The sequence below is a fragment of the Centruroides vittatus genome, unplaced genomic scaffold (assembly GCF_030686945.1).
Source record: "Centruroides vittatus isolate TY-2023 unplaced genomic scaffold, ASM3068694v2 contig_1154, whole genome shotgun sequence".
In the NCBI taxonomy this organism is placed as follows: domain Eukaryota; kingdom Metazoa; phylum Arthropoda; class Arachnida; order Scorpiones; family Buthidae; genus Centruroides; species Centruroides vittatus.
Window position 1 is genome coordinate 361,411 of NW_027120741.1, and position 15,362 is coordinate 376,772.

The window sequence follows — 15,362 nt, forward strand, 5'->3', positions numbered from 1 at the left end:
GTCATTTGATAAAGAAGCGACGCTGAGCATTCTCTATTGGATCGTTACCATCAGACTTTGTACGCAGTAGGAAACGCCGAACAACGCCATTAACCAATTGGCTCGCGGTGTGGACCTCCTTTGCTGGAATAGGAGGAGCCATAGTTTTTTCCTGAGCATGCGCGTTAGTGAGAATGGAAAACGAATAATTCGCATACATTCGAAGATAGTTTTTATTATAGAAGAAGGGAAAAATTAAATAAAATGTTTATTTTTATAAAAGATTATATATTCTTAAAGATATATAAGTATTTCTTTATATTAGTACATTAAACTATTCGTTGAACTTCATCAATTATATCAAGATTTTATCTATTAGATAGATTTTTTTTAAAATGTATGTTTAAAAAATATACTTATGCATATTAATTCAAAAAATTAAGTATTGAAATAATTTTTTTCAAGCACTATTTAACAAAATTTGATTTTATTTTGTAATTCCCATATCAGTATTTAAATAATATAATATTTTAACATATTTTTAGAATAAAATTCAATAGCAAAAGCACATACTTTGCGATATTATTAAGCCTAAGAAATAACGTATTTCGGTAGGCTTCTAGGCTTCTTCCGTATCTTTTATATTAGAATAAAAAACTTGAATCAATATAAGTTTATATATCTTACGAATCAGTTACTAGATAACTCATGTGTTTTATTTTAACTGCTATCTATCTATTAAATCATTAATAAGTAAAAACATTCGTTATTAGTTAAGTTATTTTTTATCCGCAAATTAACTAATATGAAAAACAATTCAATAAATATTATTCAAAATTTCCTTATTTCCATAACAGTTTCTGTTTATAGATAGTATTTGTGTCAAGGCTAGATAGCAATTGAAGATTTGAGTCAAGGATTGGTTAAGTTTTAGGTCCTGTAAGTCCTATACTACAGCTTTTTAACTAAACAGCATATTTATAAGCGTAGCGTAGACAACTAAGAAAACAGTCAAAACTACAAATAAATCATAATTTTTCTTTGAAAAAAAAGATATAATACCTAAAAATTTAATAAGTTACAGAATATCTGTCTTAAATTATCTAAGTTTTGATGTAGGTATATTTTGAAAATTGATCAAATTTAAAATATGGATATTTGGCTGATTAAATAAATCTTTTTAGTGATATTTAAAAATAGAATACGATAAATATTTTATATAATTATGTCATAATAACAGTTTATAAGATTAAGATAATTTATTTTTATTAAAATTACTATAACCCACAATTTAAATTAATAAAATTTGATGTTTAGCCTATAAATTGAATATCGAGATTTAATTTTCACTTAAGATAATCATTCAAATCCGATTATACCTAAAAGCTAGAATATATAATAACATCTAAGAAAGAACCACACAATTTATTATCTTAAATACAAAAACTGTAGTGAATAATTAATAAATAACTTGTTTATTTTATAATAGCCTATATAAATTGAATATCCGAATAGTTGTGGATTCAAATATTTTCCTTATTTTATTCATTCAAAATATGAAGTAATAGTCAAAAAAGATTGTTTCATGACAAAAGACATTCTGCAAAGACCTTATATAATAAAAACACGTATCAGTACAATTGCATCATCGATAACAAGGACGACCAAACTCTTCCAAACTGGAACATGAATCGAAGTTGACATCATAACCTCATAGTATTATGGGAAAGCAATGGATTCATATTAGAGAATAACAATGCAATTGTTTAGCAAGAGTTTATTTATATATATATATATATATTTTATATTTAACCTTTTAAAAATATTTCATAATAATAATAAACCTAGCTATAAACCATAAACCATTATAACGTATGCTTGAAATAAAATTTACTAAATTTTGTTTCAAGTATACATTATTAATGAAAGAAAACATTATATGATACAGTATATTTGTTTTCCAAACTTTTTCCATATTATAAAGAATTATATTTCCTCAAAATAATTCAATAAATCGTATTTTTTTTTAATTTTTAACTTAGCTTATAATTAATGCTTTCATTTGAAAAATTATTTATTTAACGTACAGACCTATTTTGTTCATGAAACAAGAATTTTGAGAGTATCTTTAATGAACATATTATTGAATGTAGAGTACTGTACAATACGTTTTTCAAATAAGTTACTTGTAAAACCACGGAAATACATATTTAGAAGTAGAGAATTATTTCACGATGATTTGATACTTATTAAATTTGAAAATCATCGTACTAGACCACTGTTCCGCAAACTTTTTACTCTCTACCCTTTTTTTTTTCTGAATAAAAATTTACTTCAGTCATAGTTGTTTATTATTATTTTTTATATCTAATTATTCGTCAGTAATGTAATGTGGTTTTAGTTAGTTCATCTTTTTCTGTTTTTATATTATAATTTACTATTTAAAAAAAATTCTCTCGACTGAAAAAATTTTTCTACGACCTTTTGGGAGTTCGCGATTCATTGTTTGCGTAACATTGATCTAGACTAGTTTTTATTAAATGCTAATTATTTTAAGTAAATGATTGATTTGACTGTAAATTATGTCCGATCTAATTACAATTTGTTTGAACTGGAATACTATAATCTAAGTTGAATGCTAGTATATTACTTTTTCCAATAGATTTACAGTCTAAGCTTAAATGGAATCTATAAATGCACATCAAGCCTAAACTTGTTTAATCTGATTAAGTAAATCTGGTGTAGCTCTTTTCTTATACGATTTAATTTAGTCAATCTCTTAATATAAATTATGAAAATCGAGTGCTATAAGAAAGTTCATTTTATTATCCCAAAGGCGTAATAAAATGAGTCTACTTATATAAATGAACCTAATTACTGATATGATCATATTTAAATCAAAAATTTTTAGCAATGAATTTAATTTTATTGAAATTATTCCCACATTAAAGTTAACGTACTTAATAATATGCTTAATTTTTATTTATTTTTTTCTTTATAAATTTATTAAGCGTTAAAATAAAACCAGTCTGTAGAAATAGCATGCTCAGTGTCAAATGTTTTAAAAGATTTATAAAACGAGAATTATTTTAAAAATAATTCTTGTTTTATAAATCTTTTAATATTCCTTTGTGTTAATCTGCTAAAATATTGTTAAAATAAACATAAATAAATAAATTCGAATCTTTGTAATCGAAGAGAATAATAAAAAAAAAGATTAAATCGACAAAATGAGAATTTGTTGTATAGAGATTTAGCCTTTATTAGAAACATTTTATTAATTCAAAATTGTACATAAAAAGCATTGATTTTAATGATATAAATGTATTCGATTACTATAGTATATGAATAATATGATTATTAAATTAGAAGTGGATTTTTAAGCCTTAATATATATTACAACTGAGTGACAAATGTCTTTTTTTTTTTTTTTTATTGTATTTATGTACAGTACAACCAAATTTTAAATAAAAATTAACTTAATTGGATTTTTTTCGATGTGAAAGACAATGAAAAAGTCCTTAAAATTTTCGTTAAGACTATTCTCAATTTAAATTATCCGTTTTACATACATTTGGTTTTATTATTATTTTGATTGAAACGATTAATTCCTCTACTATATGACTCTTTGGACTGCTTAAGTCTATATATTCTGTAGATCACATGCAGTAGATAAAATTTAATTTATTGTAATATAAAACTATTTAGAATAACTTACGGTATAATTGTACGGCTGTGAACAGGACAAATTAAGGATACAGTAGACTTAGTGATACTGAACAGAACGAAGGGATGATGGTCAGACGAATCTACAGACACATGTTGAGTGTAAAATGTGCGTGTATTCGCGCAGGGACAACACTCGGACGGACAGTTGGACGGATGGACGAATGGACGGAATGACTTCTAGTTTTGTCTCCTCCAACACTGATACGATGACGCCGACGTGTCTTCGTCACCCTGCAACAAAGCAAGAAAGTGTGACGAAAAACGTCTTTGTTTTTAGCTCCAAAACCGTATCAGTGCGGTATTTATTGTCAAGTATACAAAATATACTCGACGTGCAAAATCCTCCTTAAAACTTAAAAATGGTGCTTCATTATCAAATTCTTACATAAAAATTTTTAAAAAAGTCAAACGGAATTAAAATTAATCATTTTTAAAATTTATTGTTTATCTCAATAAATAATGAAAAAATGTAGAAATATATCAGAACTTGTAAAGATATTATATATATATATTTATATATGTAATTGTGTATTAAAATTTATCATTTACTAATATTTTCTCTTATAAACAAATGTCGTATAGGGAGAAGGGCTAAAAAAATATTAATCTGGAGTTTCGCGAGAACAACAGAAAAACTTAACAGCTTAATTCCGATAATTATATTTTTGTTTGAATAATTTTAGAGGAAATTGGCTCATAATAAATAACATTTTTTTTTCATTTTATTTATTTTTATTCCATAGATCAAGGCTCTTCCTTGATATTATCATAAACGAAAAAGTGTTTAGCAATAAACTAATATAAAATCAAACGTTCTTAATGTGTGATTCTGAAAAATAGCAATATCTTAATCATTTCGGATTTTTAAATGATCATTTATTTATTTTTGATTATTAATCATATTAAGAATTATGTTTATAAAAATACTTCTTTTGTGTTTAACAGTCAAAATGAATTAATTGATAATTAATATAATTACATATACGAACTTTTTATTATTTATAACATTTTGAAATATTAATAATTTCTTATTTTTAACGTATTTAATAATTCATTTAAATACGATTGCAACATGCTTTATGTATGCTCTAAGATCATTCTTCTGAGCATTTGATTAATATTAATTCTAAATTTCAATTGGATATGACAATTTAACGCCCAACTCTAATCATTTCTATATATAATAGAAATCCCAAACCGTTTATTCTTCGACATTTGGAAAACAAAGAAATTTTCAATAAAGATAAATAAAAGAAAAATGTTGTGTGTGCAAACGCCGTGAATGCTTGATGCGTCAAGTTTTCACCAGACGGGACAGATAGAAAGACTGAACAAATGAAACGTGACAGGCTTTACAATTCTTTTTGTCATCTTTTAATTATGTCTCAAGTACTTCTTTTAAATAAATGGTTTTAATTTATTTGTGTATGAAAAAATTCTCTGAGGAATCATTTTTTGCTTATATTTAAACATTTTTTTAAATTGTAATTTTATCACATTATAAATTAATTTTGTTGTCAAAAGTAAAACCGGTTTCAAAAGTCATATATGAGACATTTTCAGCATAAATTTATTTTTATTTATTTGCATTTCATCATCGAATTATTATTTTAAATTGATTTTAAAATTTACAATGTTAAATTACATATATTTACTATTAAAATATTTTTTTTTTAATTTAATAAAGATCGAAATACAATAATTTTTATATCATACACATTTGTATCTTAACAATTTTCCTAATTCTTATTTAAAGCTTTATTTATTTAATGAGGTGCTTATTTTTTCAATTTATTATTTCTATTTAAAAGAAAATAAAAATCAAGCATGCTTATAAAGAACCAAAACTTAATAATGAAAATATGTTTTAATAAATATGCTAAAATAAAGTCTATATCTTTATCAAATAAACAAATCATTAGATTTACAGCTAATTCGTTTTCAATTATATATTCAGTATAAACTTATAGTTTATAATTTTTAAACATAAAGTTATTCGTTTCTTAAGTATTGTATCTGATATAATTTTCTTATAATTGAAAAATATAAACCATTGAAGTAAGGTTAGATAAAGAAATTTATAAATCTATAATAACTTAAATGTAGAACTCCGTAAGATAATTTCAATTTGAAATAATCGTTATTTGAAATTTTTATTTATTAAAACCAGTAGATTATTTTGTATTGGTCAAAACTATGAAATGAAATGTTAAATTTATAATTTATTGTAGATAAAATAATACATTTATCTGTATTAAAATTTATTTCTTTGGACTTTGATATATCATGAATTCTTATCTCGGGCATTGTCAACAGTAGATAAGAATTTAGTCAATCAATTTGAAATTTAAATTTTAAAGTAAATAAAATCCTATAATACTTTACTCTTTATATAAAATTAATAGCTATAAATAGGTATAAATATTATACTTAAATATTTCTTGTTTGTTTCATAAATTAAAGTTGTATTTAAACTTCTATATCTAACAGATTATTTCAATGTATAAACTTATTTCTTGAAACCACAACTAATGATTTACTGTAAATTCAGTGATTATAGTAATGCAGTTTCATAAAGTTAATTTATAAAATTGTTTAGTAATTTCTTTAGCATTCGGTTATAAATCAATTAAAAATTGCTTTAAATAAATCAAGTTAATTATAAATAAATATTTAATTTTTTACAAATTTTAGTATTAATACATAAATTATATGATACATTTAATTATTCTGTCTAAAGTTTGAATTTACTTATAATATATCGTATATAAAAAGTTTTAAATGAAATTACTGTACTATAAACTCAAATAAATATAAAATATTTTTAAAAAATTAATGTAAAGAATTGAATTAATGAGTTTAATCATGTGTAATTTTTATTATTTCCTTCATTATAGAATATTTTGATATTTAAATGACATATTATAATTGAATACAATATTCAAAGTATAAGCCTTTTCATCTATTATATGGCATGAATATTTGAACACAGGTCGATGGGTTGTTTGTTTTTAACAATAAATATTTAAATGATTCGCCAACTTTAGAATAACTTATAATGTAGTTTAAATGTTTGTCACTAGCACTGTAAATGATATAATGAAAAACAGACTGGCTACATGATATTACCAAGTTATCATAAATGATACGAGAATATTAAAACATTCTAACACATAAATTATTATCATTTACAAGATAAATTCCATTTTTTCAAAAATAAAATTTAGCTTATTTTCAAACAGTATTCAAAGGATCTTGATTTAATATCAAGATCATTTAAATATTGTTTGAAATAAACCTTTTAATAAAATTACTATTAAACATTAAAAAGTTTAAATATTTTATTTTTATGAAGCATTATTGTTTATTATTTTAACTCGTATTACAAACGATTTAATAATAATAGTAATAAAATAAGAATGAAATAGATAAGCTGTATCTCATAATTATCACAAAATAATCTATGGAAGCTTGGAAAAGCAATGTGTTTTTTATTTTACTTTCTATGATTTTGATACGAAACAAATTTTTCTTGCTAGAAAATAATGCTGCATGTATTATGGAATTACGAATAATTTTTACAGCAGCTTTGAAACTAGCTTTTTTTCTTCGATATAAAACTACAGTAGATTATTTTAATTTGAATGTAAAATTTAAGCAGAATAATTAGATTTATGAATTTTTTATTAGACCTATTGTAATATACAATATATAACTAATAACCGCTTTATAGTCAGATTGTTAAAATTAAATATTTATATAAACATTATTTATTTTAAAATTTAAAAAATCATTTCTATTATGAAACTTTAGGAAAGATAATAATACGATGTTTTAGATATCTTTCTAGTTATTTTTATCACAGGTTTTATAAAATAGATCAATGTTTCCTTTTAAATTAAAAACTCCAACAAATCTAATAGTAAGTGACTAATTTGTTTTATATAAATTAAGCTACTAAACTTACAAATATGACTTAATATACAAGATTTAAAATACATGATAATCTGTGTGCTTTAGACTGAATAACAATTTTTTTTATATTAAAATAATTCTAAAAAGTTAAACAGATTATTCTGAGGGGATTCAATGCCGAAATTTTCTATACTGAATCATGTTCCTTCTTATAAAACGTTTTTATCGAATTCTTCAAACTACTCAACACCAAATTTTATAAAACGATAATTTTTGTTTCAGTTTGTAAGCTGTATTTCAGTTATGTTTTTAATATAACTATTTGGAATTTAATCTTTCGACTTTTTATGTCTTATTCATAGAGATATTCTTACATACAAACTGAGATTCAATAAATTTTGATCTTTTTTAATATTAAAATTTTATTGGTTTATTTATAAAATAAAAGTAGTTATAATGTCTTCTGTATTTTGATTTTTTAAACATTTACAGAGTACTGAGAATTTCAAGTTTAGATCTTATGGGATATTCACGATAGGGTTGTCTAGAAAGTTACTGGTTTTTTAAAGAAAAATTTAAAGTAGTTTATGAAATATAAACCTTTAATGTTAGTTAATATATAACGATGATGGTTTCATTCCACCATTATTATCAATTATTTTTAGCTATCTATTTTCTAGTGTTCTCACTTAATACGGAAGCAAATTAATACTAATGGAAAAATCTTTCAGATTATAAACGAAGATATATTTATAAGAAAAAAAATTTTTGTTACCATTATGATTCTTTAAAGGAAATTAATAACAATACTTTTATTCATTTTTGCATGTAAAATTTTAATTTTTAAATTAACTATAAATAAATGAAAACTGGTTTGAATTTAGATGAATATTCAGAGTAGAAGAAAAATAGTTTAAAATTTATAATCAACTTATTCTTGGCTATGCATTCTGTTAAAAAATTATTTTATTTTTGAGATATTGATTAACAGTTAATTCTTTAACAAAATCAGCAAAAAAGAAAAATGAGAAAATATTGGGACTAAGTGGCTAATTTCTTTGACATTAAGATGAAATCTTTCAAAAATCATAAGATTATTCATCTTAACAAAATATCCTTACCGGTAAACATAATAAAAGTATGACGAAAACATTTGCTGTGATATTGTTTTTATCATACGATATTTAATACTTCCTTCTTATTTAATTATTTTGCGGATGAAAATTATCTAGGCCTGCGTGAATACTGACATAATTAACACAGAGTTTTAAAAGTTTTCGGATGCTTGTCTCACTAAGGACACAAATTAAAAATTAATTTTTCGAATATAAGGTTAATGAATATATATATTATTTTAAAATATTGCAAATTTTTATATCAACTTTATTTAACAGAATCCCTAAATTAAGCAAAATCCTGCACTTTTAAACTCAGTATTTACTTTTTGAATCAATAATATTCAGTTGTTACATATTTTCATTTTTTTTTTTTCGTATTTCAATCTAAACATTAATTACTGTATGTGTCAAATAAGCAATTTCATAACTTATAAGCCGACAATTTTATTATGGGGAGCAAATTAACATTAAGAAAAATTATATTTATAAAAACAACTTTAATAAATATAGATACATTACTTTATTACAAGATTTATATAAAATCTACTATTACAAAAATATATCTATTTATAATAAGATTTGAATTATAAGAAAATCCTGGGTATTAATGATGATGGGTAAACAACCTATCATCATTAATTTCAAATACTTGGGTCAATATTTTACAAAAAGAAAACGTAAAAATGCTCGTTTCAAGATACAATAGATGAAAGAACACCAAAAAAAAACTGGGCAAGTGATAATTAGGAGACATTTTGTTACACCGGCGCGCAAGACTAACCATGCAACGAACATCAGCACTTCGCTTAAATAAATTGGCAATTAATATAAAGCATTTGAAAGTAAAAAAAATTGTAAACCATCTATTTTATAGATTCTATCAAACTTTGCCTAATTCATTTATCGAAATAAATCGAAATTTACTACTGTTAAAAAATAATAAACCGGTTAGTTTTTCATAATAAAAAAGATTATTAATAACAAAATGAACAACTTTTTCAATTTGGTAATTAAACCACACAAAGAAAAACTGTTATTAAATTCTAAATAAAATTATCATTATAAAAGATAAATGTAATATTCTGGATTAAGTATCAATAATTGTTTATTCCATTTACATTACAACTTTTAATAGATCAGAATAATAAAATATGCATAAAGATTTAATTTTAAACTTTCAATTAAATAACAGTCTGTCTTTTGGGAATGTTGACAATTTTAATAATAATTATTCTAATATCTTGAAGAACAATAAATTTTCCACGTAAACAATTGTATTTTATGAAAAATAATTAGACCTCTAATGAATATATTTTACGAAAACTAATCATATATATATATTTGGATTATTGTTAGCCTATATACAATATGCTTATAATTTTGATAGATATAAGATAAAAACGAAACATTGAAATAAACTTTTTATCATTACCTGAATATTTACAAATCAATTTGTTAGTAAAAATTGTATTTCAGTTTAATTTGTAAAAACGGGACAAAATATTTCTTATTTTTTAACTTTAATACAAACAATCTAAAGCGGTAGTTTACAAATGCACAAATTTATTTTAATTAATATAGCCAACATTAAATTTTATATAGGCCTAATACAATTCCTGCATAATCTTATTACTTCTATATTTTTAAATAACCCTTCTAATGTGACATTAGTATTATATTGATTTGTAATGTATTTATTAGATCGTGAAACAACCAGTGAGGCGGATCTACATAGGGACTTAATAGGGCTTAGTATTGGAAATTTGAATTGTTATCATAAATTTTCAATACTTTTTCATTAACAATGAGCACTTATCGTATAGTAAAAAATAGTTAATATTAATAATATAGTGATAATTTACAGTATTATTTGTTTTATTGTAATAATTCTTAATCTAACAAAAATGGGGCCCCATTGGACTTCAATAAGCCCTAGACCCCAAAAAACCTAGATTCGCCCCTGCTTAACCACATCGTTTATTTAATATTAATACTAATTTGTCAAATAGTTTCAATTAATAGAATCATTATCGAGATTAAAATGATTTAAAACATAGTTTAGTATATTACAATAAGATGCATATATTCTACTTTACTACAATACTTTACTATATTTTTTATTTGAAGTATACATACGATAAAAAATCTATGAAAAATATATTTATAACTAGAAAACAATGAGAAATATTTACTGTTCTAATTATAGTAATTCACATAAATTTGGCTTTTTTAAATCTACTAGATAAGAAGCATAAGAGTCATAAATATAAGCTACAGAGTCATTCAATTAAAATGATTACTCTAATAATTTTTTTAAAAAAAAGAAAAAAAACCAATATTTTTAAACTATCTCAAACAGCAAACTTTATCAAATAGCCAATTCGATTTTCATATTAAATAATATAAGATTTAAATTATATTATTAAATATAAACGTTAAAAAAGTTACTATTTTTACAAATTATTTTACATGTTTATTTTCTTATGCCTTCTCGATGAAGGACTATTGGTCTTACGATTTCATAATAACATTATGAGTGTGAATAAAAATTTTTTAATTTTTTTTATTTAAATTGTTTTTTTGTTAATTCTAATAAATAACTGAATTTACTAAAATTATGAAAACTAAAATTTTATTATAATTTATATAATCAATTGAAATTTAACAAAATATTTATCATTGAAAAAGAAAGAAAATACGTATTTTTAATTAATTTTGACACATTATGTTACAAATTAAATCAATTAAAAAGTTTACATTAATCTAGTTTTGTTGTGTAAACAATAACTAAAATTATTATAGTTCAATCTTTAATTAAAATAGCATTTAAAAGTAATTAATTTATAATAGTCTTTTATCTCTAATTCTAAACTTTAGTCAACTTAGAATTTAAACCTCACAAATTAAAAAATCAATTTATAATTATTTTGATTTCTCTAATCTCATAAAAATGTTGGCTTTTAACAAAGCCTGAAAAAATTAATATATTAATTTTATATATAACACATCATTTTAAGTATTGTATTTATTTTTCTGATATTATTTTTATTAATAACATAGCGAAAAACAAAACTGTTTAAACTAACGTTTGTCGAATTCTGCACGAATATGAAATTAATAATAATCATTATAATAGATCAGAGAGAAAATTTAGTATAACGAACTATAAAATCCTTTATTTCCTAATCTCTTAAAGAATCTACAAGTGAAATTTACAAATGAACCACTAATTTAATTATGAATAGGCCTACTAACAGTTAACACATTTTAACTGTTTAGAGAAAGAAAGTAAATACTTGAGCTAAACTTTGCTAAACAACACGAGATCTTAACTTTTGAAACTATTCTTTAGATTTATTACGTTTGCTAAGGAATGATGCTTAAATTGTCCTAATAGACTATAAATAATATTTAAATGAGCATGGAGTATTCTCATTAATGTAACATTATAAAAAGATATGTAAATAAGTAATTCAATTTCTCTAATCATTATCTTTAGAGGAGAAATAAAATTCAATGCGCGATGAGAGATTTTATGTTAAACAGTTTGATTCTATGAAAAAATAAACTCTTAATACATTCCTTTTAATAAGATTAAAATTTAAAAAAACTGGAAAATATTTGTATTTTTCCGATTTATATTGAAGTAAACATTCTCATTTAGATCAACCTGATAAAATTCAAATATATTGTACCGACGCACTTTAAGCAATGCTTTACAAGCTTTTCTGCTGTAAAATAAATGAAGAAGGTGGTTAATTTAATGTGACGGGTTTATCTTCTAGAAACAGATGCAACTGTGATGAATAACTTTTTTCCCCTTTTCTCATACACGATTTCATCGAATATTTTTATCAAACAAGCTTTAAAATATAGATATGAAATTTTCGTGATCAACAATTTGAAAGTAACTAATTTTATGATAAGCTAACATTTGATTATTTTCATTATAAATTACTAAATCCGTATCTGATTTACTATTTTTTGTTTATATGAATAATCCCGAATCGAAAATTATAACTTAAATCGTTTGGTATTTAAATACTTGTAATGATCGGAATTATTTTATTTTTAATTTCTTTAAAGGCACAGTATTAGATTATTAGATAACTAGTACCTGTTGTCAGAACTCAGCTAAACTTACCATAGGCAAAATACAATTATTCCGAAGTAAAGCAGTTGAGAAAAGCCATCTACACCCACCATCCATCACTATTTGAGCAGAATGGTGCGGATATGGGTTGTTTATACAGCTCACAGGGATGACATCATGTATAAATTTATGCATAGATTTCCAAAATATAGGACAAATTCACAACACAGTATCACGTTAAAATTTAAATAATTTAGTAACATACCTGCGGTAAAGATTGTGGATGAGGAGGAGGGGGCTGATGAGGAACACCACCGCCCGGTGGTTGTTGTGGTTGCTGTGGTTGTTGTTGCTTGTTGATGTTGTTGATGCTGCAGATGCTGTTGATGTTGTTGTTGTTGTTGTTGATGCTGTTGCTGTTGTTGTTGCTGCTGCTGCTGTTGCTGCTGTTGAAGTTGAGAGGGTGATGGGACGTCCTTGTTACCGGGAGATGGTGAGGAATGACTATTATTGGTGAGCATGGGGATAGGAGGGCTCGGTCGCATGGGCAAGGCTGGCTGTGATAAGTTGACGGGTCCTCCCGCCCTGCTGACGGCATTCATAGGGTTCATGGGGTGGTTCGGGTGATTTGGTGTTAAGGCGGGCACGAGTGGTGTCTGAAACATAGCTGGAAAAAATACATATACATGAGATTTTCTTTATAAATCAAATTTAATATTAAATATAGTCTATAAATTTATCCATTGTATGTTATAAAAATGCTACCAAATGGTAAATGTGTGAAAATTTTTAAACCAATAATTTATTTCAATGATTATTTAAAATAAAATTTGTAATATTATATTAAATCTAAGTTTTAAAATATATATAAATCATAAAAACTTTTATTTAACTAATACCTATATCTTAATAAAATCATTAGCTATTTTATCTAATTTTTGTTTTCGATATACTATTGGTTTATATTTTAGCCTACACTATTTCATCTAGCTGCAGGATAATATATAGGCATATATATATATATTCAATTAAATCCTTTGAAATAGTTGGGAATATAAATGTAAAATTTTTAATCAATAAATAAATGGATTCAGGTCAATATAAAATGGAAATTTTAAATTAATTCAATAAAATTAGTATATGAAATTAATAATGGCCGCTGTTATCAATTAAAAACTGTAAATCATAAAAAATAATAAGATAAACCATCAAAAATTAAAAATATTTAATATCTCTGAACTGACAGTGTATAATTTACATAAAACTAAAGAATTCAAATAAAAATAATCTGATGCAACATAGTTTTAGATTATTTTTGAACTATTAGGTTGTAAAAAATCAAACTGTTTTATGATTATATTATTTGCTTTGGTGTAGAAGATTCCATATTTCTCTTAGAATATTCATTTAATAAAGTCACATATTTGTTGGAAAGATTCAAAGAAACTATAATGCATAGGAAGGGTTTACACATAAGATAGCGAGCTTCTGAATACAATAATTTTATTGTTTCTGTTACATATAGATTTTGCTCTGATCTATGTAAGTCATTCTATTACTTTATTAATGCCTCAATGCCATAAATTATATATTATCCTTTTATTATTTCATAGAAATAAAAAGGATAGTTACTGTTGAATATCTGCACAAATTACTTTAATAATATTTCATTTTAAAAGAAAGTTAATGTTCAAATGAATTTAAAAACGTTTAATACTTTGTTCATTTTAAAAGTTTGTGCATAGATAGGCATTAGATAAAAAGTTTAAAATTGTTCTCTAATTTCGTATGGAAACAACCAAGTTAATATGATCTTGAAAGTTATTTTCATATCAAACTAAATTTATTTATTTTAAGTTTAATATGCTTAACGGTTTCTCCCAAGAAATAGTAATGTTCGTTTAACGTTATGAGATATTACAACAAAAATGAAAAATCTGCAGAACAAATAGGAAAATTAAATAGTTAACAGCAACAACGAATTGAATTGAAAATATTTAAAATTATTTGGCAATATTAACCTGAAATCGGAACTATTTATAATTATTTAACCGAAAAAAAATTAATTAAAAAAATAGTATTAGAAAACTTTAATTCCTATCATTCGTCATGATCTTATAATCATGACAGCTCATAATGTCGATGTAAGACTTCGTTATAATGTCACCAGAGACTATATTTCATATTAGGTCTACACGATATGTCTTATGGAGAACAAAAGAAGGCAAAATTTTACTTCTATATAATGCATATTTAAGTTAATGAAATTTTCTTTTATGAATTTCTAACGGTTAATCATAAGATGAATAACATTGCATGTAGGTCTATAGCAACTTATGAAATCAGTTAGTTCTGTTTTGCTTCTTTATGAAATGTTCCAACTTTTTAAATTAAATATAATTCATTATTAAAAATATAATAAAATCTAATATTAGTGAATAAAACTTCTGGAACCTTTCATACAATTGTAAAATCTTTATTTATACTTTATTAATTAGAATTAACAATTTTTAAGCTATGAAGAAAAG

The 15,362-nt window shown here is 23.5% G+C and overlaps 1 protein-coding gene across 1 annotated transcript in view; it reads right to left on the reverse strand.

Annotated features, from left to right (window-relative positions):
- LOC136979121 (uncharacterized) overlaps positions 1-15,362 on the reverse strand; it is a 190,057-nt gene that overhangs the window by 92,742 nt on the left and 81,953 nt on the right. The window contains 2 exon segments of the mRNA XM_067275049.1: positions 13,100-13,193; positions 13,195-13,501. Of these exon segments, the coding sequence (XP_067131150.1) occupies positions 13,100-13,193; positions 13,195-13,501 (401 nt within the window).